Consider the following 23,544-nt stretch of genomic DNA (forward strand, 5'->3'; position numbering starts at 1 on the left):
GGGAGAGAAGGGGGGGGGAAGGGAGAGAAGGGGGGGGAAGGGAGAGAAGGGGGGGGAAGGGAGAGAAGGGGGGGGGAAGGGAGAGAAGGGGGGGGGAAAGGGAGAGAAGGGGGGGGGAAGGGAGAGAAGGGGGGGGAAGGGAGAGAAGGGGGGGGAGGGAAGGGAGAGAAGGACACACAGAGATTTCTTGGCCGAGAATGCAGGAAGAATTGTAGACTACCTTGACAGCACTGGCTTTGTGCTCGAAACACACAGAGTCATATATAATTTAGTGCAAGTTAACTTCTGGTGACTCATGATACAATTTAAGACACTCGCGTCAAACACAGGCAGGGAATAAATAGCAGCCCGGCTCCAGAGATTACAGTCAAGGAACAGTGTTTTTTCCTTCCCACTCCTCCTGGAAGTGCTGACTCACTGCCGAGCTACCTCGTGCCACAGCCAAGCAACCACTAGCGTAATAGACCTGCCAGGGAGCTGTTCGACCAAGGGGAGAAATCGCCCAGTGTCCGTCCACTAGACCTCCACCAAAATTCTGACGGGACTGGACAGGTTAGATGCAGGAAGAATGTTCCCGATGTTGAGGAAGTCCAGAACCAGGGGTCACAGTCTTAGGATAAGGGGTAAGCCATTTAGGACCGAGATGAGGAGAAACTTCTTCACCCAGAGAGTGGTGAACCTGTGGAATTCTCTACCACAGAGTTGTTGAGGCCAGTTCGTTCGATATATTCAAATGGGAGTTAGATGTGGCCCTTACAGCTAAAGGGATCAAGGGGTATGGAGAAAAAGCAGGAATGGGGTCCTGAGGGAATGATCAGCCATGATCTTATTGAATGGTGGTGCAGGCTCGAAGGGCCGAATGGCCTACTCCTGCACCTATTTCGATGTTTCGGTCTCCTTACCCAAGGAAGGATATACTTGCCTTGGAGGCAGTGCTACGAAGGTTCACTGGATTGATTCCTGGGATGAGAGGGTTGTTTTACGAGGAGGGATTCAGTAGATTGGGTCGATACTCTCTGGAGTTTAGATGAATGAGAGGTGATCTCATTGAAACAGATCACATTCTGAGGGGGGATTGACAGGGTAGATGCAGGGAGGGTGGTTCCCCAGGGCTGGGAGTCTAGAACCAGGGGCCACACAGACTCAGGATCAAGGGTCGGCCATTTAAAGAAAGATTTAGATTTATATAGCGTCTTTCACGACAACCAGACGTCTCAAAGCACTTTGCAGCCAATGTTTACAATATACATAGATGACCTGGAAGAGGGGACAGAGTGTAGTGTAACAAAATTTGCAGATGACACAAAGATTAGTGGGAAGCGGATTGTGTAGCGGACACAGAGAGGCTGCAAAGAGATTTAGATAGGTTAAGCGAATGGGCTAAGGTTTGGCAGATGGAATACAATGTTGGAAAATGTGAGGTCATCCACCTTGGGAAAAAAAACAGTAAAAGGGAATATTATTTGAATGGGAGAATTACAACATGCTGCGGTGCAGAGGGACCTGGGGGTCCTTGTGCATGAAACTCTTTTTGGATACCTTGTGCATGAATCCCAAAAAGTTAGTTTGCAGGTGCAGCAGGTAATCAGGAAGGCGAATGGAATGTTGGCCTTCATTGCGAGAGGGATGGAGTACAAAAGCAGAGAGGTCCTGCTGCAACTGTACAGGGTATTGGTGAGGCCACACCTGGAGTACTGTGTGCAGTTTTGGTCACCTTACTTAAGGAAGGATATACTGGCTTTGGAGGGGGTACAGAGACGATTCACTAGGCTGATTCCAGAGATGAGGGGGTTACCTTATGATGATAGATTGAGTAGACTGGGTCTTTACTCCTTGGAGTTCAGAAGGATGAGGGGTGATCTTAATGAAACATTTTAAAATAATGAAAGGGATAGACAAGATAGAGGCAGAGAGGTTGTTTCCACTGGTCGGGGAGACTAGAACTAGGGGGCACAGCCTCAAAATACGGGGGAGCCAATTTAAAACCGAGTTGAGAAGGAATTTCTTCTCCCAGAGGGTTGTGAATCTGTGGAATTCTCTGCCCAGGGAAGCAGTTGAGGCTAGCTCATTGAATGTTTTCAAATCACAGATAGATAGATTTTTAACCAATAAGGGAATTAAGGGTTACGGGGAGCGGGCGGGTAAGTGGAGCTGAGTCCACGGCCAGATCAGCCAGGATCTTGTTGAATGGCGGAGCAGGCTCGAGGGGCTAGATGGCCTGCTCCTGTTCCTAATTCTTATGTTCTTATGAAATACTTTTGGAGTGCGGTCAACTGTGGGACGGAATCGAGGAGGAATTCCTTCACTCGGTGGGGGGGGGGGGGGTGAATTTTTGGAATTCTCTGCCCCAGAGGGCTCAGTCGTTGAGTATATTCAAGGCCGAGATCGGTAGATTTTTGGATTCCAGGAGATCGGGTGTCGAGGAGGAAGAATCAGCCACGATCTGATTGAATGGCGGAGCAGGCTCGAGGGGCTGTGTGGCCCCCCCCCCCCCCCTCCTCATGAGCCCCCTAGAGGCTCGTCATCATCAGTTACCCCGTTTAAAAACTGGCTGCACTACCCAGCCCCCGCCTCCCACATCTGGGAGCAAAACCGACTCCTCATCCTTCGCCTCGTCTGGTGTCCCTCATCTCTCGAGCCGCAGCGCCTGCACCCAAGGCCCCCCCCAAATCTTAAAACTGAACGCGTCGGCTACGGAAACCCTCCCGCAAGGGGGGGGGGGGGGGGGCGCAGAAAGCACTCACGTTGGCAGGAGTTGCGGGAGACGAAGTCCGTAGGGAGTTGACGGAGGAGCAGTTGGAAGCGGTCTTCGGTTCTGCGGCAGACACGGTCACACGGCGCTTCTTGGAAAGTGGCGAGCTGGACATCTGTCAGGGAGGAGAGAGAGAGAGAATGAGAACACAGAACTAACGCAGGCGAAGGAGGCACTGGGCAGAGCCCAGGGGGTACGTGACACACCCAACACAACCACAGGCTGCTCGACTAGCTCGGGCTCAGGAACGTTCAGTTCAGCCACACAGGATTACAGCGGGTCGACAGCACAGAAACAAGCCATTCAGCCCGGCCACTCCACACCGGCGTTTAGAAGAACATCAGAAATAGGAGCAGGAGTCGGCCATTCGGCCCCTCGAGCCTGCTCCGCCATTTAATACGACCATGGCTGATCCGATCATGGACTCAGCTCCACTTCCCTGCCCGCCCCCTTATCGGTTAAGAAACTGTCTATCTCTGTCTTAAATTTATTCAATGTCCCGGCTTCCACAGCTCTCTGAGGCAGCAAATTCCAGAGATTTACAACCCTCAGAGAAGAAATTCCTCCTCATCTCAGTTTTAAATGGGCGGCCCCTTATTCTAAGACCATGCCCCCTAGTTCTAGTCTCCCCCATCAGTGGGAACATCCTCTCTGCATCCACCTTGTCGAGCCCCCTCATAATCTTATACGTTTCGATAAGATCACCTCTCATTCTTCTGAATTCCAATGAGTAGAGGCCCAACCTGCTCAACCTTCCCTCATAAGTCAACCCCCTCATCCCCGGAATCAACCGAGTGAACCTTCTCTGAACTGCCTCCAAAGCAAGTATATCCTTTCGTAAATATGGATCACCTCTGATTCTTCTGAACTCCAATGAGTAGAGGCCCAACCTACTCAACCAAAACTGCACGCAGTACTCCAGGTGTGGCCTCGCCAATACCCTGTACAGCTGTAGCAGGACTTCCATGCTTTTATACTCCATCCCCTTTGCAATAAAGGCTCCACTCGAGCCTCCTCCCGTCTTTCCTCATCTCTCAGCATAACCCTATTCCCTTCTCCCCCATGTGTTTATCCAGCCTCCCCTTAAATGCATCGATACTATTGGCCTCGACCCCTCCCTGTGGCAGCGAGTTCCACATTCTCACCGCTCTCAGGGTAAAGAAGTTTCTCCTGAATTCCCCATTGGGTTTCTTGGTGACGATCTTATATTGATGGCCTCTGGTTATGCTCTTCCCCACAAGAGGGAACATTCTCTCTGTATCTACTCTATCCAAACTTTTCACCATTTTACAGAGCTCTATTAGGTCACCTCTCGGCCTTTTTTCAAAAGGAAAAAAAGAGACCCGGCCTGTTCACCCTTTCCTGATATGTATACCCTCGAATATCATCCTTGTAAATCTTCTCTGCACCCTCCCCAGTGCTTCTACATCCTTTTTATAACATGGTGACCAGAACTGTGCATAGTTTTGTTCCCAGCAACATACAAACTTGGTCCAAATGATGAGAAAACAGAGGCTTTTCCGACTGTCGATTTAAAAAAAGACTTGGATTTATATAGCGCCTTTCACAACCACCAGATGTCTCAAAGCGCTTTACAGCCCATGAAGTACTTTTGGAGTGTAGTCACTGTTGTAATGTGGGATACACGGCAGCCAATTTGCGCACAGCAAGCTCCCACACACAGCGATGTCATAATGACCCGGGTCGTCTGTTTTAGTGATGTTGGTCGAGGGATAAATATTGGCCCCAGGACACCGGGGAGAACTCCCCCTGCTCTTCTTCCAATAGTGACCATGGGATCTTTTACATCCACCCGAGAGGGCAGACGGGGCCTCGGTTTAACATCTCGTGTGAAATACCGCCCCTCTGACAGCACGGCGCTCCCTCAGTACCACCCCTCCAACAGCACAGTGCGGCGCTCCCTCAACACCACCCCTCAGACAGCGCGGGGCTCCCTCAGTACCGCCCCTCCGACAGCGCGGCACTCCCTCAGTACTGCCCCTCCGACAGTGCGGCGCTCCCTCAGTACCGCCCCTCCGACAGCGCGGCGCTCCCTAGGGGAGCGAATGATCAGGAGGAAGGTTCCAATCTGGCACTAAGCGACCGATTACACTTAAATCGGGCATTAGAGGAAAGAGATGGGGGACACTCAAACAGAATATAAAATGCAAATTAAAATCTGCGAGACAAGTGATTAATTATCCACAGGACTGCTCACTAAAGTCACACCAGTATACAAGGCATTTATCCAGGGCCTGTAAATAAAAAACTGGATGGAAGCAACAGTTATTGATGCTCCCTGCTAAATAATTAACTTGAGCTGGCAATATCTGCAAGCAAGGACTATAGGACGGGAGTTAAGGAAAGCTGTGTCTGCAGTGTGCACCGTCTATAAGATGCACTGCGGCAACTCGCCAAGGCTTCTTCGGCAGCACATCCCAAACCCGCGACCTCTACCCGCCTCGAAGGAGGAGGGCAGCAGGTCCATGGGAACACCACCCCCTCCACGTTCCCCTCCGAGTCACACACACACCATCCCTCGACTTGGAAATGTATCGGCCGTTCCTTCATCGCCGCTGGGTCACAATCCTGGAACTCACTCGCCAAACAGCGCTGTTGATTCAGAGATTGCCCCAGGGCCGTTTCACTCCCTCCCCCCCCGGCCCCCGCCCGTAACGAAACAGCTCTCACCCCTTTCCGACTGGTGCAAATATTCCAGCGCCTGCAACGAGACAAGTCAGGGAAGAGATTACACCCAGTCAGCTATCAGGAGCCGCAGCCAGCCCAATGATGACATTGTACCAGCCTCTTGCACCAGTCCCCCGGGGCGGGGAGGAGATGACCTCTCGTTTGAGCAAACAATGCTGCCTGCTCAAGTCACCTTCGTAGAACAGAATCACCGACATTTACAGCGCGGCCATTCGGCCCATCGTGTCCGCCTCGCGCTGGCTGACCAAGAGCCATCCCGGCCTAATCCCACTTTCCCGCTCTGGGTCCGTAGCCCTGTGGGTTACGGCACTTTGAGCGCACGTCCAAATGTGGTGAGGGTTTCTGCCTCGACCGCCCTTTCAGGCAGTGAGTTCCCCCCCAGACCCACACCACCCTCTGGGTGAAAAAGAGTTCAACTCCCCTCTAATCCTACCAATTACTTTAAAATCTATGCACCCCTCCCCATCCCTGGTTGTTAGGAAAATAGGTCCTTGTTATCTAGGCCCCTTGTAAGAAATAGGAGTCGGCCATTCGGCCCCTCGAACCTGCTGAACCAGTCAATAAGATCGCGGCTGATCCGACCTCGGGCTCAGCTCCACTTCCCCGCCCGCCCCTTCACTCCCTTATCGCTCAAAAACCTGTCTATCTCCACCTTAAATATATTCAATGACCCAGGCCCCCACAGCTCTCTGGGGCAGAGAATTCCACAGATTCACCAGAAGAAATTCCTCCTCATCTGCGTCCTAAATGGGCGGCCCCTTATTCTGAGACTATGCCCCCTAGTTCTCGATTCCCCCACACGAGGGGGAAACATCCTCTCTGCACCTACCCTGTCCAGCCCCCTCAGAATCTGATACGTTTCAATAAGATCACCTCTCATTCTTCTGAACTCCAATGAGTACAGGCCCAACCTGCTCAACCTTTCCTCATAAGACAACCCCCTCATCTCAGGAATCGACCGAGTGAACCTTCTCTGAACTGCCCCCAAAGCAAGTATATCCCTCCTTAAATATGGAGACCAGAACTGCACGCAGTACTCCAGGTGTGGCCGCACCAATACCCTGTACAGTTGTAGCAGGGCTTCCTTGCTTTTATACTCCATCCCCTTTGCATCATTTTATATACACACACCTCAATCAGGTCTCCCCTCAGCCTCCTCTGCTCCAAAGGAAACAACCCCAGCTACTGCAATCTTCCCTCGTCGCTAAAATTCACCAGTCCTGGCAACATCCATGCTTTGCAACATGAAGATAAGAGAGTGTAGATTTGAAAAAGGAAAACAAATCGCACTAAGCCACCCATTATCGATTTCGAAGAACAACTGGAATCTTCTCCAAACGAGTCTTCAAGGCTGCTTTCATAGAGGAGACAGGCCCAGCAAGGGAATTGATCCCCACTGAAGCTCGGTCATACAACACCCAAACCAGGCAGGGCTGGGGCACACTGCCTGCCTGACAGCTGGCTCGACTCAGCAGTGCGACACGGAGAGGGGGATGGAGGTTTAAAAACCGCTGCCATTCGTTTTGACCCAGTGTGGGGGACTGCTGTTGGTTTTATGTCGGTCAAACTGCTCTTAAGCACATAAGAAATAGGAGCAGGAGTCGGCCATTCGGCCCCTCGAGCCTGCTCCGCCATTTAATACGACCATGGCTGATCCGATCATGGACTCAGCTCCACTTCCCTGCCCGCCCCCTTATCGGTTAAGAAACTGTCTATCTCTGTCTTAAATATATTCAATGTCCCGGCTTCCACAGCTCTCTGAGGCAGCGAATTCCACAGATTCACAACCCTCAAAAGAAATTCCTCCTCATCTCTGTTTTAGTTTCTTGGGTCGAGAGAAATGGGGATGGGAATACTGCGTGCAGTTTTGGTTTCCAGATTTACGAAAGGATATACTTGCTTTGGAGACAGTTCAGAGAAGGTTCACTCGGTTGATTCCGGGGATGAGGGGGTTGACTTATGAGGGAAGGTTGAGCAGGTTGGGCCTCTACTCATTGGAATTCAGAAGAATGAGAGGTGATCTTATCGAAACGTATAAGATTATGAGGGGGCTCGACAAGGTGGATGCAGAGAGGATGTTCCCACTGATGGGGGAGACTAGAACTAGGGGGCATGGTCTTAGAATAAGGGGCCGCCCATTTAAAACTGAGACGGAGGAGGAATTTCATCTGAGGGTTGTAAATCTGTGGAATTCGCTGCCTCAGAGAGCTGTGGAAGCTGGGACATTGAATATATTTAAGACAGAGATAGACAGTTTCTTAACCGATAAGAGAATAAGGGGAGCGGGCAGGGAAGTGGAGCTGAGTCCATGATCGGATCAGCCATGGTCGTACTAAATGGCGGAGCAGGCTCGAGGGGCCGTATGGCCTACTTCTGCTCCTATTTCTGATGTTCCTATGGGATGACTGAAGCCCCTTCATGCCAACCTGCACCCATGTTAGATTCAGGATTAAGCACGAGAAAGGAAGGCGCGAGTCTCGTCGCCGAGAGCGTGCAGAAACCAAGCGCAGGCAGCGGAAGGAGCGCACGGCAAACCAGTCTCACCCTCCCCTTCCCTCAACCACTGTCTGTCCCACCTGTGACAGGGACTGTGGTTCCCGTATTGGACTGTTCAGCCACCTAAGGACTCAAGTTAAGAGTGGAAGCAAGTCTTCCTCAATTCCGAGCGACTGCCTATTACGATGAGGACCTTTGTCCAAAATTCGAATGGGAGTTGCGTGCGAGCATGAAAAATGCGGGTTTCTTCTGTCTTAAAACGTGTTTTTTTTTTAAAGTTTAAAAGCTTTTAAAAACACAAAGTGAACTGTTTAAACCCTCTGCCCTGTTCACTTGCGATCCCCGCTTAGAGACTGCTCGATCTGCTGACACATCCGCCCTCGAACAAGGAACCAAACACAGCTCGGGGCACAGGTTCCCTTTCGAAACAGCAAAAGACGAGGAAATTATACAAATGGTCTGATTCACCTTCAACACAAAACAAATTCGATGTAATTGTGATGCAACGCCTCGATTTCCAAATTCTCATCCTGGTTTTCAAATCCCTCCAAGGCCTCCTCACTCCTATTTCTAACCTCCTACAGCCTCTACACCCCTCCCTATCTCGATAACCCCCTGCAGCCCCTACACCCCTCCCTACCTCTGTAACCCCCTCCAGCCCTCCTTATCTCTAACCTCCTCCAGCCCCTACACCCCTATCTCTGTAATCTCCTCCAGCCCCTACACCCCTCCCTACCTCTGTAACCCCCTCCAGCCCCTGCACCCCTCCCTATCTCTAACCTCCTCCAGCCCAGACACCCCTCTCTATCCCTGTAACCTCCTCCAGCCCCTCCACCCCTCCCTATCCCTGTAACCTCCTCCAGCCCCTACACCCCTCCCTATCTCTATAACCCCCTGCAGTCCCTACACCCCTCCCTACCTCTGTAACCCCCTCCAGCCCCTACACCCCTCCCTACCTCCTTCAGCCCCTATCTCTAACCTCCTCCAGCCCCTACACCCATCCCTATCTCTGTAACCTCCTCCAGCCCCTACACCTCTCCCTATCTCTGTAACCACCTCCAGCCCCTACACCCCTCCCAATCTCAGTAACCTCCTCCAGCCCTCCCTATCTCTGTAACCTCCTCCAGCCCCGACACCCCTCCCTATCTTTGTAACCTCCTCCAGCCCCTACACCCCTCCCTATCGCTGTAACTCCCTCCAGCCCCTACACCCCTCCCTATCTCTGCAACCTCCTCCTGCCCACGCTCCTCTAATTCTGCCCCCCTGACCATCCCTGATTATAATCGCTCCACCATCGGTGGCCGTGCCTTCTGTTGCCTGGGCCCCAAGCTCTGGAACTCCCTCCCTAAACCTCTCCACCTCTCTCTCCTCCTTCAAGACGCTCTTTCAACCCGACCTCTTTGACCCAGCTTTTGGGCGCCTGTCCCTAATATCTCCTTCTGTGGCTCAGGGTCAATTTTAAAAAAATCTCTCAATACTCCTGTGAAGCACCTTGGGACGTTTCACTATGTTAAAGGCGCTATATAAATGTAAGTTGTTGAAATCTGATTTTAGCAATCGATGCCACCCTTTGGTGGATGAAGGGTGCAGATATTTATATTTTAAAAAGGTTATTCTGTATAATTTAATGGTAATAATTGATTTTTACAAATCTGATTATTAACAGATGGAACTTGATTTAATTTATAAATCTGATTTTACCAATCCATTAAATTCCTTCCGGGTGAAGGTTGAAGATATTTATATTAAAAAGGTTATTTTGTATAATAGTGTTAATTAAAAAATCTAATTATTAATAGAAGGAACTTAATTTAATTGATTCTAAATCAGATTTTACCTATAGATACAGCCCATTTAATGGATGAAGTTTGCAGGTTTTTGTATTTAATGGTTAATTTGTCTAATTTAATGGTAATAATGGATAAAAAAATCCGATTAATGAATGGCACTTGATTTAATTGAGGAAACTCTAATAGATGGAACGTTATTAAAACATCTAATTATTAATAGGAGGAAATTGATTTAATTGAGAAAAATCTGATTTTAGACCATTTGGTGGATGAAGTTTGCAGGTTTTTGGATTTACCGGTTAATTTATCTAATTTAATGGTAATAATTGATTTTAAAAATCTGATTAATAGATGGAACTTGATTTAATTTAAAAAATTGATTAATAAATTAAACTTTATTTAATTGATATCAAATCTGGTTAATAGGTGGAACTTGATAAAATCTGATTAAGGTGGAATTTGATTAAAAAAATATACAATTTGATATAACTGATTAGAAATCTGATTAATAGATGGAACTTGATAAAAAATATGAAGACACGAAATTTGATATAATAAAAATCTTGATAAAAGAAGGAATTTGATATAAATGATAAGTCTCATCATTAATGGACAGAATTTGATATAAATAATAAAAATAATAGACGGAACATGATTGAAGTGATAAAAATCCCGTTATTAGATAGAACTTGATAAAGATGAAGAGACGAAATTTGATATAATTGATAAAAATCTTGATTATTAATAGACGGAACTTGATTCAAGTGATAAAAATCTGATGAACAGATGAAATTTGATGGAAGATGACGAAATATGATCATGAATAGACAAAATTAGATAGAACTTGATAAAAATATGACTAATAGACGGAACTTGATTTAATTGATAAAAGATCTGCTTAATAGATGGAATTTGATAAAAATATGATGAATAGACAAAATTTGATATAACTGATTAAAAATCTTGATTATTAATAGATGGAACTGGATATAAATGATAAAAATCTAATCAACCAAGTTCTGTCTATTAATGAAGTGATAAAAATCTGATCATGAATAGACGACATTTGATATAACTGAAAAGTCTGGTTAATAGACGGAACTTGATAAAAATATGAATAGATGAAATTTGATATAACTGATAAAAACCTGATGAAGACGGAATTTGATATAAATGATAAATGTTGTCTATTAGTGATCAGATTTTTGATAAAATTGATAAAAGATCTGGTTAATAGACAGCCAACTCCTGCACCTATTTTCTATGTTTCTAAGATGGAATTTGATATAAATGATAAAAATATGAATAGATGGAACTTTATATAAATCTGATTATTAATAGACATTAATTGATAAAAATTGATGGAATTTGGTTTAATTGATAAAATGATTAATAGACAGAACCTGATAAAAAAAATCTTGATTAATAGATGGAATTTAATTGATAATATTTTTCATAGAGGGAATTTGGTTTAATTGATTAAAAACCTGATGAATAGACAAATTTAATTTATTGATAAAAATCTGATCATTAAATGGTCAGAACTTGATTTAAATGATAAAATAATCCGATTAATTGATGGAACTTGATTAAAATATCATGAATTAGACGGAACATGATATAAATATCATTAATAGAGGGAATTTGATATAAATAATAAATATGATTATTGAGAGAATTTGATATAAAATGATAAATATGATTATTAAGAGGGAATAATATAAATGATGATAAATATGATTATTAATAGAGAGAATATGATGATAAATCTGACGATGAGGAGCCGGGGGTACGGGATGGTAAACCTGGAGAGGCCGGGGGGGGGGGGGGGGGGGGGGGACAGGACAGGACAGGACAGTCCGCCGTGTGTGAGGGGGACCCCGGCGGGCGGAATGAGCGAGAGCCCGGGGACAGGCCGCGGCCTAGCGGGCAGCGGGGAAGCCTGGGGCTGGAGTGAGCTGGCGGCCGGGGGGTTTGGGGGGGGGATCTTGCTCTTCCCCCCCCCTCCTCCCCTACCCTGCCCCTCCTTCCTCCCTCCCCCCCCCCCCCCCGCACTCACTCGGCAGCTGGTCCGGATCCGGCTCCGACCCCGGGGCCTCTCTCTCCGCTGCTTCCGAGTCTCAGGCACTGCCGAACCAAAATGGCCGCCCCCCTGCACCTGCCCCTTCCCTTGCCCGGCCGGAAGCGGAAGTGAGGCCCACCCCCGCGACCACGCCCACATTTATTCATATTTATATAAGCCTTCTCCCACTTAAAAAAAACGCAATTTTTTTTTTTAACGTTCATCCTCTCTCTTTTTTTTATATAAATAGTACCCTCCTCCCTTAAATAATATTTAATTTAGATATTCAATTGTTTTAAATATACTGGAACAAAATGGCCGCCGCTCGCCTGCCCTCACCAAGATGGCCGCCGCTCGCCTGCCCTCATCAAGATGGCCGACGCCGACTGCTTCCTACCTTGACGTTTATACATATATATATATATATATATATATATATATATAAATAAACCTTCCTCCTACCCTCACTAATAAAAAGTCGCAATTTAAAAAAAAAGTTCATCCTCTTTTCTCTTTAAAACTCTAACCTCCGATGTAAATATTTAATTTTGATTATTTAAATTTATCCATAAAAAGAAAAATATATGGAAATAAAATGGCCGCTCCCTCACCAAGATGGCCGCCGCTCGCCTGCCCTCACCAAGATGGCCGTCGCCGGCTGCTTCCTTAAGGTAACCCTTATTCTCTTTCAAATGTGTGACCCTCCCTACCCCCACCCCCCGCCCTCGCTAATTCAAAGGACAATACGTTTCACGCCGGAATCCTCGTCGCTAAGGTCCGTCGTTAAGGTGTTTGTATTTAAAAGTTTTAGATTTTTATGTGAAGAGGGAGAGAAGCAAAATGGCCGCCGCTCGCCTTCCCTCACCAAGATGGCCGACGCCGGCTGGCCCCCCCCCCCCCCCTCCCCCTGGCTTCCTACCTGGAGGTTTATAATATATAAAACCTTCCTACTCGCCCGAAAAATAAGGGTTCCATTTTTTTTTAAAGTTCAACCTCTCTCTTTTTTAAAAAAAAACTATAACCTCCGCCGTTAATAATATTTAATTTATTTTTATTGAGACAAAATGGCCGACCAGCTCAACCTTCCCTCACCAAGATGGCTGCCGCCGACGCCGGTCGCCCGCTCGCTCGCTCCCTTCCTCAAGCTGGGCCTTATTTCTTCAAAATGTGACCCTGCCCCTCGCTCAGTCAGAAAGAATACAAAGTTTCACGCTCGTATTTTCGGCGCTCAACTCCGGCGTTGACGTGTTTGTGTTTAAAAGTTTGGATTTTTATGTGGAGACCAACAAAATGGCCGCCTCTCGCCTTCCCGCACCAAGATGGCCGCCGCCGCCGACCCCCCCCCCCCTCCTCTTATTTCTATTTCTTTTAAATTGGAGCCCTCATCCTCGTCAAAATTAGCGAGGGTGGGGGGAGAAATATAAAATATTTCACGTCCGCCTCTTCTTTGCTAATCTCTCTGCCATTAACCTTTCAAATTTTTATTTTTATTTTAAAAGGAGAAGGAAAAAGGGGAACAAAATGGCCGCCGCTCCCCTCCTGCCGTCCTTCACCAAGATGGCGGCCACTCTGCCGCCTTTCTTTAAAAAAAAACAAAGAAATTTGACCCTCAAACGCGCCAAAATAAGATAGAGGGGCGTGTAGGGTGGAAATAAAACGTTTCACAATCATACACTTCTTTGCTGATCTCCGCAGTTAATGCTTTAATTTGATTTTGGGGGGGGGGGGGGGGGGGAGTTAAAAAGAAACAAAATGGCCGCCCTCCTTGTTCCCTTCACCAAGATGGCGGCGGGTACCACTCAGACCCTTTTTCCGGCCCAAATAGAGAGATGTCAAGGCTGTGTGACGACAGAGGGGAGAGAATTTTTCCTCGTCGTCTCTACACTTGGCTAATCTCCGTCCTTAATGTCATTTTAGTTCAATATTTTATTTTTGTAATATGAGACAAAATGGATCGCCCCTCCAATTCCCCCCCTTCATCAATTGCCCCCTTTATTATTAAAAAGGGGCACCAACACCGACAAACTGAACAAATTAAACTTTATAGAAAATAGGCCCTTCGAGCCTGCACCACCATTCAATATGATCATGGCTGATCATTCCCTCAGGACCCCATTCCTGCTTTCTCTCCATACCCCTTGATCCCTTTAGCCGTAAGGGCCACATCTAACTCCCTTTTGAATATATCGAACAAACTGGCCTCAACAACTCTCTGTGGTAGAGAATTCCACAGGTTCACAATTCTCTGGGTGAAGAAGTTTCTCCTCATCTCGGTCCTAAATGGCTTCCCCCTTATCCTTAGACTGTGACCCCTGGTTCTGGACTTCCCCCAACATCGGGAACATTCTTCCTGCATCTAACCTGTCCAAATCCCGTCAGAATTTTATGTTTCTATGAGATCCCCTCTCATTCATCTAAATTCCAGTGAATATAAGCCTAGTCGATCCAGTCTTTCTTCATATGTCAGTCCTGCCATCCTGGGAATCAGTCTGGTGAACCTTCGCTGCACTCCCTCAATAGCAAGAATGTCCTTCCTCAGATTAGGAGACCAAAACTGTACACAATATTCATGGTGTGGCCTCACCAAGGCCCTGTACAGCTGCAGTAAGACCTCCCTGCTCCAATACTCAAATCCTCTCGCTATGAAGGCCAACATACCATTTGCCTTCTTCACTGCCTGCTGTACCTGCATGCCAACTTTCAATGACTGATGTACCATGACACCCAGGTCTCGCTGCACCTCCCCTTTTCCTAATCTGTCACCATTCAGATAATATTCTGCCTTCCTGTTTTTGCCACCAAAGTGGATAACCTCACATTTATCTATATTATACTGCATCTGCCATGCATTTGCCCAACTCATCGAACCTGTCCAGGTCACTCTGCAGCCTCTTAGCATCCTACTCATAGCTCACACTGCCACCCAGCTTAGTGCCATCTGCAAACTTGGAGATATTACACTCAATTCCTTCATACAAATCATTAATGTATAGTATAAAGAGCTGGGGTCCCAGCACTGAACCCTGCGGCACCCCACCAGTCACTGCCTGCCATTCTGAAAAGGACCTGTTTATTCCGACTCTCTGCTTCCTGTCTGCCAACCAGTTCTCTATCCACGTCAGTACATTACCCCCCATCCCATGTGCTTTAATTTTGCACACCAATCTCTTGTGTGGGACCTTTCAAAAGCCTTTTGAAAGTCCAAATACACCACATCCACTGGTCCTTCCTTGTCCACTCTACCAGTTACATCCTCAAAAAATTCCAGAAGATTTGTCAAGCATGATTACCCCTTCATAAATCCATGCTGACTTGGACCGATCCAGTCACTGCTTTCCAAATGCACTGCTATTATGTCGTTAATAACTGATACCAGCATTTTCCCCACTACTGATGTTCAGCCATGAACTCATTGAATGGCGGTGCAGGCTCGAAGGGCCGAATAGCCTACTCCTGCACCTATTTTCTATGTTTCTAACCGGTCTATAATTACCTGTTTTCTCTCTCCCTCCTTTTTTAAAGTGGGGTTGCATCAGCTACTCTCCAATCCATAGGAACTGATCCAGAGTCGACAGACTGTTGGAAAATGATCACCAATGCATCCACTATTTCTAGGGTCACTTTAGGTACTCTGGGATGCAGACTATCAGGCCCTGGGGATTTATCGGCCTTCAATCCCATCAATTTCCCTAACACAATTTCCTGACTAATAAGGATTTCCTTCAGTTCCTCCTTCTTCTTAGACCCTCGGTCCCCTGGTACTTGCGGAAGGTTATTTGTGTCTTCCTTCCTGAAGACAGAACCAAAGTATTTGTTCAATTGGTCTGCCATTTCTTTGTTCCCCATTATAAATTCACCTGATTCTGACTGCAAGGGACCTACGTTGGTCTTCACGAATCGACATAAAACAGATCAAATTAAAATTTGGTTATGGGGGGGATATAACTGTCTTTATACTCGATTCTCCTGCACTAATCCCCCGCCCATTGATAACAATAAAAATGAAATTTGAATGATATTTTAAGGAAACAAAATGGCCGCCTCCTCCTCTCCCTTCACAAAGATGGCGGCCACCCAATGCCAGGTTGAGGGTCAAGAGGCTGTCAAAATAGCCTTTTGTCCGAATTTTACTAAGGAGGGGGTTGGGGGGAAATAAAACATTCCCCAAAACCTTCGCCTGCGCTCGACTAATGGCCAGCATCACTAAATTTAACTTGTATTTTTAAACATATACGTAGGAACAAAATGGCCGCCACGCTCCTTTACCAAAATGGCCGCTGCCCCAGTGATAAACCCCCACCACCCAAATAATAAATAATAATAATAAAAAAAAGATGGGGAATAATACTTGTCACACTCACACATCTCATTTACAAATCTCCAGCGTGAATTTAATTTAATTTAATTAAATTTGACATGTGGAAACAAAATGGCCGCCCCCTCCCTTCACCAAGATGGCGGCTGCCACTGGGCCTCATGCCTTTTAACGGGGTATTTTATCCTAAACTTTCCTCACAATTGGAGCCAAAGACCCCCCCCCCCAGCCAATTTCCTCTCCCTGATTTTAATTCTTTTACCTTTTGCTTTTTTGGTTAATTTACAAAACCCTTTCTTGCTCTCAGGAATCTGATATTTTAATTAAAAAAAACCTTACCGCACCGCAAGAGGCTCAAGATGGCGGACCGGAAGTGCTAACTCATCGTTTCCGCCCCCTCACCCCAACCCTTATCATGACATCAATTCCCCCTCCCCCAAATTTAGAGATTTTTAAACAAAAACAACAACCTTCCATTGGGCTGTGTTTAAATTCGGTGTTTTTACAAAAAAGTTCGATTTTAGACGGATTAATTCCTTAATTTAAAAAAAAAATTTAAAATCAAAATGGCGGCCCCCATGGAAAAAAAAAACCCGGTTTGGTGCAGAGGCAGGTGCTTTTTAATCTTTTAATCGGCGAAAAAAGGCTATTTATTCTGATACAAAGACATGCATTGGCATAAATGCAACCCGCTGACGCCGGGGGCATACTTTTTAAGGATCAATGAAGAGGAGAAAACTTTGTTTTTCAGTGGAAAGTGAGGAAAAAGTCGCCCAAGATGGCCGCCTGGCCACGCGGGTCGGGCGGGCGCGCCAACCAAACCAAGCGGAAAATTAACCAGAAACCTATTGTTTCGCGGAGCGGGCGGCCGCTGACGGTGAAGCGGGCGGGTCAATCCTCGCCCAGCCAGGCGGACCTCGCAGCACGGGCGGGCGGCCCCTTTAAAACCTTAAAGGCAACGCCGGGAGGAATTAAAGCTGGCCGAATTTTAATTTTAAAAAAAAAACATTTAAATATGATTCAAATGAAGATTGTTAATAATTAAAGATGAAAAAGAGGGTACATTAATCAGAATTTGACATAATTAGACAAAAAAAATATTCTCCGACCCCCCCCCCCCCCGCCTTAAAAAGAAAGACAAAATTCACAATAATTGATCATAAATGAACGGCCCTGAGCCTTTTTCCTCACCATAAAGCGGCCTCCCCTCTCCACACAAACAAAAAACCCGCCCGCCCGCCTCTCCATGTGTGTTTCGGGGGCCCACCCGCGCCAGGTTTAATGTCAGTCTGAGACGGGAAATTGGTCTTTGATTTATAAACCCGCCTGACTCTGTGTTTCGCGTTCCCGCCCGCACCGGGTTGCCCTGCTATAGAGACGCAGCAAATATATATACATTAAAGAACATAAGAAATAGGTGCAGGAGCAGGCCATTCGGCCCTTCGAGCCTGCACCACCATTCAATATGATCATGGCTGATCATTCACCTCAGTACCCCATTCCTGCTTTCTCTCCATGCCCCTTGATCCCTTTAGCCGTAAGGGCCACATCTAACTCCCTCTTGAATATATCTAACGAACTGGCCTCAACAACTCTCTGTGGTAGGGAATTCCACAGGTTAACAACTCTCTAAGTGAAGAAGTTTCTCCTCATCTCGGTCCTAAGTGGCTTACCCCTTATCCTTAGACTGTGACCTCTGGTTCTGGACTTCCCCAACATCGGGAACATTCTTCCTGCATCTAACCTGTCCAGTCCCATCAGAATTTTATATGTTTCTATGAGATCCCCTCTCATTCTTCTAAATCCCAGTGAATATAAGCCAAGTCGATCCAGTCTTTCTTCATATGTCAGTCCTGCCATCCCGGGAATCAGTCTGGTGAACCTTCGCTGCACTCCCTCAATAGCAAGAATGTCCTTCCTCAGATTAGGAGACCAAAACTGTACACAATATTCCAGGCCTCACCAAGGTCCTGTACAACTGCAGCAAGACCTCCCTGCTCCTATACTCAATTCCTCTCGCTATGAAGGCCAACATACCATTTGCCTTCTTCACCGCCTGCTGTACCTGCATGCCAACTTTCAATGACTGATGTACCATGACACCCAGGTCTCGTTGCACCTCCCCTTTTCCTAATCTGTCTCCATTCAGATAATATTCTGCCTCTTTGTTTTTGCCCTCATAATCTTATACGTTTCGATAAGATCACCTCTCATTCTTCTGAACTCCAATGAGTAGAGGCCCAACGTGCTCAACCTTTCCTCATAAGTCAACCCCTCATCCCCAGAATCATAGAAACAGAGAAAATAGGTGCAGGAGTAGGCCATTCGGCCCTTCGAGCCTGCACCAACATTCAATATGATCATGGCTGATCATTCCCTCAGTACCCCATTCCTGCTTTCTCTCCATACCCCTTGATCCCTTTAGCCGTAAGGGCCATATCTAACTCCCTTTTGAATATATCCAACGAACTGGCCTCAACAACTTTCTGTGCTGGTTAAAAGAACATAAGAAATAGGAGCAGGAGGAGGCCATATGACCCCCTCTGTATATAGGTAGAATATGTAGAGATCTGGAATATATAGTGAGATATAAAAAATATATATGTATGGATACAGTGAGATATAGAATATACCCTGACATCAGTAGTGGGGAAAATGTTGGAATCAATTATTAAAGATGAAATAGCAGCGCATTTGGAAAGCAGTGACAGGATCGGTCCAAGTCAGCATGGATTTATGAAAGGGAAATCATGCTTGACAAATCTTCTGGAATATTTTGAGGATGTAACTAGCAGAGTGGACAAGGGGGAACCAGTGGATGTGGTGTATTTGGACTTTCAAAAGGCTTTTGACAAGGTCCCACACAAGAGATTGGTGTGCAAAATTAAAGCACATGGTATTGGGGGTAATGTACTGACGTGGATAGAGAACTGGTTGGCAGACAGGAAGCAGAGAGTCGGGATAAACGGGTCCTTTTCAGAACGGCAGGCAGTGACTAGTGGGGTGCCGCAGGGCTCAGTGCTGGGACCCCAGCTATTTACAATATACATTAATGATTTGGATGAAGGAATTGAATGTAATATCTCCAAGTTTGCAGATGACACTAAGCTGGGTGGCGGTGTGAGCTGCGAGGAGGATGCTAAGAGGGTGCAGGGTGACTTGGACAGGTTAGGTGAGTGGGCAAATGCATGGCAGATGCAGTATAATGTGGATAAATGTGAGGTTATCCACTTTGGTGGCAAAAACACAAAGGCAGAATATTATCTGAATGGTGACAGATTAGGAAAAGGGGAGGTGCAACGAGACCTGGGTGTCATGGTACATCAGTCATTGAAGGTTGGCATGCAGGTACAGCAGGCGGTGAAGAAGGCAAATGGTATGTTGGCCTTCATAGCAAGAGGATTTGAGTATAGGAGCAGGGAGGTCTTACTGCAGTTGTACAGGGCCTTGGTGAGACCACACCTGGAATATTGTGTTCAGTTTTGGTCTCCTAATCTGAGGAAGGATGTTCTTGCTATTGAGGGAGTGCAGCGAAGGTTCACCAGACTGATTCCCGGGATGGCAGGACTGACATATGAGGAGAGACTGGATCGACTGGGCCTTTATACATTGGAGTTTAGAAGAATGAGAGGGGATCTCATAGAAACATGTAAAATTCTGACGGGACTGGACAGGTTAGATGCGGGAAGAATGTTCCCGATGTTGGGGAAGTCCAGAACCAGGGGACACAGTCTAAGGATAAGGGGTAAGCCATTTAGGACCGAGATGAGGAGAAACTTCTTCACCCAGAGAATTGTGAACCTGTGGAATTCTCTACCACAGAGAGTTGTTGAGGCCAGTTCGTTAGATATATTCAAAAGGGAGTTAGATGTGGCCCTTACGGCTAAAGGGATCAAGGGGTATGGAGAGAAAGCAGGAATGGGGTACTGAGGGAATGATCAGCCATGATCTTATTGAATGGTGGTGCAGGCTCGAAGGGCCGAATGGCATGCTCCTGCACCTATTTTCTATGTTTCTATATATATCATCATCAGAGGCGGTCCCTCGAGCGAGGATGACTTGCTTCCACAGGAGTTCACAGATGTTTCAATGAAGGACCCGATGTTCCAGTCCTGAACTCCAATTGAGGGGGTGGAAGATGCCTGTGGGTGGATTGTTTTAACGTGGGGTGACCGTTGCACACCAGCCACCACACGGGGCTCGACAGAGCGAGGTCTTGGTCCAGGGGCAAGGGTTAACCAGGACGACTGGAGACCTGCTCTGTTGCACGGACCCAGTGCGCCCACATATCGCACAGTGTGGGCTGGGCCCGTGCTGCCCCCGGGCCCCCGGCTCTCCTGGGCCCCGTAACCTCATTCGCCGCTCCTCCGCCCCCGATCTCTCGCCGCTCCTCCGCCCCGATCTCTCGCCGCTCCTCCGCCCCGATCTCTCGCCGCTCCTCCGCCCCGATCTCTCGCCGCTCCTCCGCCCCGATCTCTCGCCGCTCCTCCGCCCCGATCTCTCGCCGCCCCTCCGTCCCCCGATCTCTCGCCGCTCCTCCGCCCCGATCTCTCGCCGCTCCTCCGCCCCGATCTCTCGCCGCTCCTCCGCCCCGATCTCTCGCCGCTCCTCCGCCCCGATCTCTCGCCGCTCCTCCGCCCCGATCTCTCGCCGCTCCTCCGCCCCGATCTCTCGCCGCTCCTCCGCCCCGATCTCTCGCCGCTCCTCCGCCCCCGATCTCTCGCCGCTCCTCCGCCCCCGATCTCTCGCCGCTCCTCCGCCCCGATCTCTCGCCGCTCCTCCGCCCCCGATCTCTCGCCGCTCCTCCGCCCCGATCTCTCGCCGCTCCTCCGCCCCCGATCTCTCGCCGCTCCTCCGCCCCCGATCTCTCGCCGCTCCTCCACCCCGATCTCTCGCCGCTCCTCTGCCCCCCCGATCTCTCGCCGCTCCTCCGCCACAAACATTCACCGCATCTTGGCACAAACACTCGCTGCTCATCCGCCCCTATATATATAGATAGATATAGAATATAGAGAGAAATAGGTTATATATATAGAGAGATAGAATATATAGAGATATCATCATCATCATAGACAGTCCCTCGGAATCGAGGAAGACTTGCCTCCACTCTAACAATGAGTCGTCAGGTGGCTGAACAGTCCAATACGGGAGCCACAGTCCCTGTCACAGGTGGGACAGACAGTGGTTGAGGGAAGGGGAGGGTGGGACTGGTTTGCCGCATGCTCCTTCCGCTGCCTGCGCTTGGTTTCTGCATGCTCTCGGCGACGAGACTCGAGGTGCTCAGCGCCCTCCCGGATGCACTGCCTCCACTTAGGGCGGACTGGTCTTTGGGCCCAGGGACTCCCAGGTGTCGGTGGGGATGTTGCACTTTATCAGGGAGGCTTTGAGGGTGGTCCCTTGTAACATTCCCTCTGCCCACCTTTGGCTCGTTTGCCATGAAGGAGTTCCGAGTAGAGCGCTTGCTTTGGGGAGTCTCGTGTCGGGGGGACATGTGGACAATGTGGCCCTGCCCAGCGGAGCTGATCGAGTGTGGTCAGTGCTTCTGTCATGTATGTAACCTTCATGTAACTGTAACCTTCATGTAACAACACTGTACACTGTATACACCTAAGAAATGCACACCTTGACCACAAGGGGGTGAACTTGTGGGAGACACTCCTCACCTGGTTACCCAGGTATATAAAGGGAGGTCCCACACAAGGTCATCACTTCTTGGTCCTCTGAATAAAGGTTCAGGTCACAGAGTGACCTGGTCACCAGTATGTGCCTCGTGTTGATTTACAGTAGGGTGGAAGGACATAACATTTGGCGACGAGAAACGGGAATCAACGACTCACGAGAATGGCCACCGGGAGCACAGAGGAACAGTACTGTGTTGGTGAGGACTGGGACGATTTCGTTGAGAGGCTCCAGCAGAGCTTTGTCCTGAAGGACTGGCTGGGAGCGGCAGCGGCCGACAAGCGAAGGGCGCATCTACTGACCAGCTGTGGACCTAAGACGTCCGCGCTGATGAAAGACCTGCTCGCACCCGAGAAGCCGATGGACAAGACCTTTGAAGAGCTCAGCAAACTGATCGGTGAGCACCTCAAACCGGCGAGCAGTATACACATGGCCCGACACCGATTCTATACACACCGACGTCGGGAAGGGCAGAGCATACCGGACTTCGTTGCGGACCTTCGGCGTTTGGCTAGCCTCTGTAAGTTCACAGACGCCTGCAGGGGGGAGATGTTACGGGATTTCTTCATTGAGGGCATTGGTCATGCCGGGATTTTCCGAAAGCTAATTGAGACCAAGGACTTGACCTTGGAAGCAGCAGCGTTGATGGCTCAGACCTTCATGGCGGGGGAGGAGGAAACCAGGATAATATACGCGTGCAACTCTGCTCCCAACGAGGCGATGGAGCAGGGAGTTAACATGGTAAACGCAATTCAGAACCCCGCAGGCAGGTAAGGGCAATTCAACAGCAACCAGGCAGCAACAGACTCTAGAGTGGGTCCTCAACAGAGACAATGACAGGTTGAGCGGACATTTACACCATCACAAGGGACAATTCGTCCCGGGATGGGACCATTGACACCCACTAACAGAGTGCTCAAGAGTAATCGAAGAGACAATCAGAGAGGAATGCCTGGTAACAGCCCTTTTGTTCACAACAATCTCCGCTCATGCTGGAGGTGCGGGGGCAGACATGCAGCAAAAACCTGCAGGTTTCAACAATTTATCTGTAGAAATTGTAACTTCAGTGGACATTTGGCCAGAATGTGCAGGAAGCCCGCAGTGAGGCTGGTTTACGAAGCGGATGAACCACAAGAGGGGTCTGCAAGGCAGGTTGATGCTTGGGATACAGCAATGGATGCTGAAGTTCAGCGGGTTCATGTGGCAAACATCCACAGCTCATATACCAAAACGCCACCTATGATGATGAGAGTACTATTACACAGCATCCCGGTACGCATGGAGCTGGACACAGGAGCCAGCCAGTCACTTATGAGTGTCCGACAATTCGAGAAACTATGGCCACTCAGAGCTAGCAGACCCAAACTAGAACACATTGACACGCAATTACGGACGTACACCAAAGAGATCATCCCAGTGCGAGGCAGTGCAATGTTGGTGGTCACATAATGGATCAGAGAACCGGCTGCCACTCTGGATTGTCCCGGGAAATGGTCCCGCGCTTTTGGAGAGGAGCTGGCTAGCCGAGATGAACTGGAAATGGGGGAATGTGCACGCCATTTCATCTGTGGAGCGAAGTTCATGCTCACAGGTCCTATTTCAACCCGGTGTCGGGACTTTCAAAGGCACCAAAGTAGCGATACGCATCACCCCGGACACCAGACCAGTGCACCACAAAGCCAGAGCTGTGCCGTATGTGATGCGGGAGAAAATTGAGAGCGAGTTGGACCGGTTGCTGAGA

General features: G+C 48.1%; 1 protein-coding gene across 1 annotated transcript in view; it reads right to left on the bottom strand.

Annotated features, from left to right (window-relative positions):
- The window catches only part of LOC139240483 (ubiquitin-like modifier-activating enzyme 1), a 52,389-nt gene extending 46,731 nt beyond the window's left edge, over positions 1-5,658 (bottom strand). Inside the window, exons 1-2 of the mRNA XM_070869018.1 lie at positions 5,634-5,658; positions 2,745-2,867 (exon numbers count right to left, since the gene is read on the bottom strand). Coding sequence (XP_070725119.1) covers positions 2,745-2,867; positions 5,634-5,658 — 148 coding nt within the window. The remainder of the gene's footprint in view (positions 1-2,744; positions 2,868-5,633) is intronic.
- Positions 5,659-23,544: the final 17,886 nt, after the last annotated feature.

This window comes from Pristiophorus japonicus, chromosome 32, assembly GCF_044704955.1.
Source record: "Pristiophorus japonicus isolate sPriJap1 chromosome 32, sPriJap1.hap1, whole genome shotgun sequence".
NCBI lineage: Eukaryota > Metazoa > Chordata > Chondrichthyes > Pristiophoridae > Pristiophorus > Pristiophorus japonicus.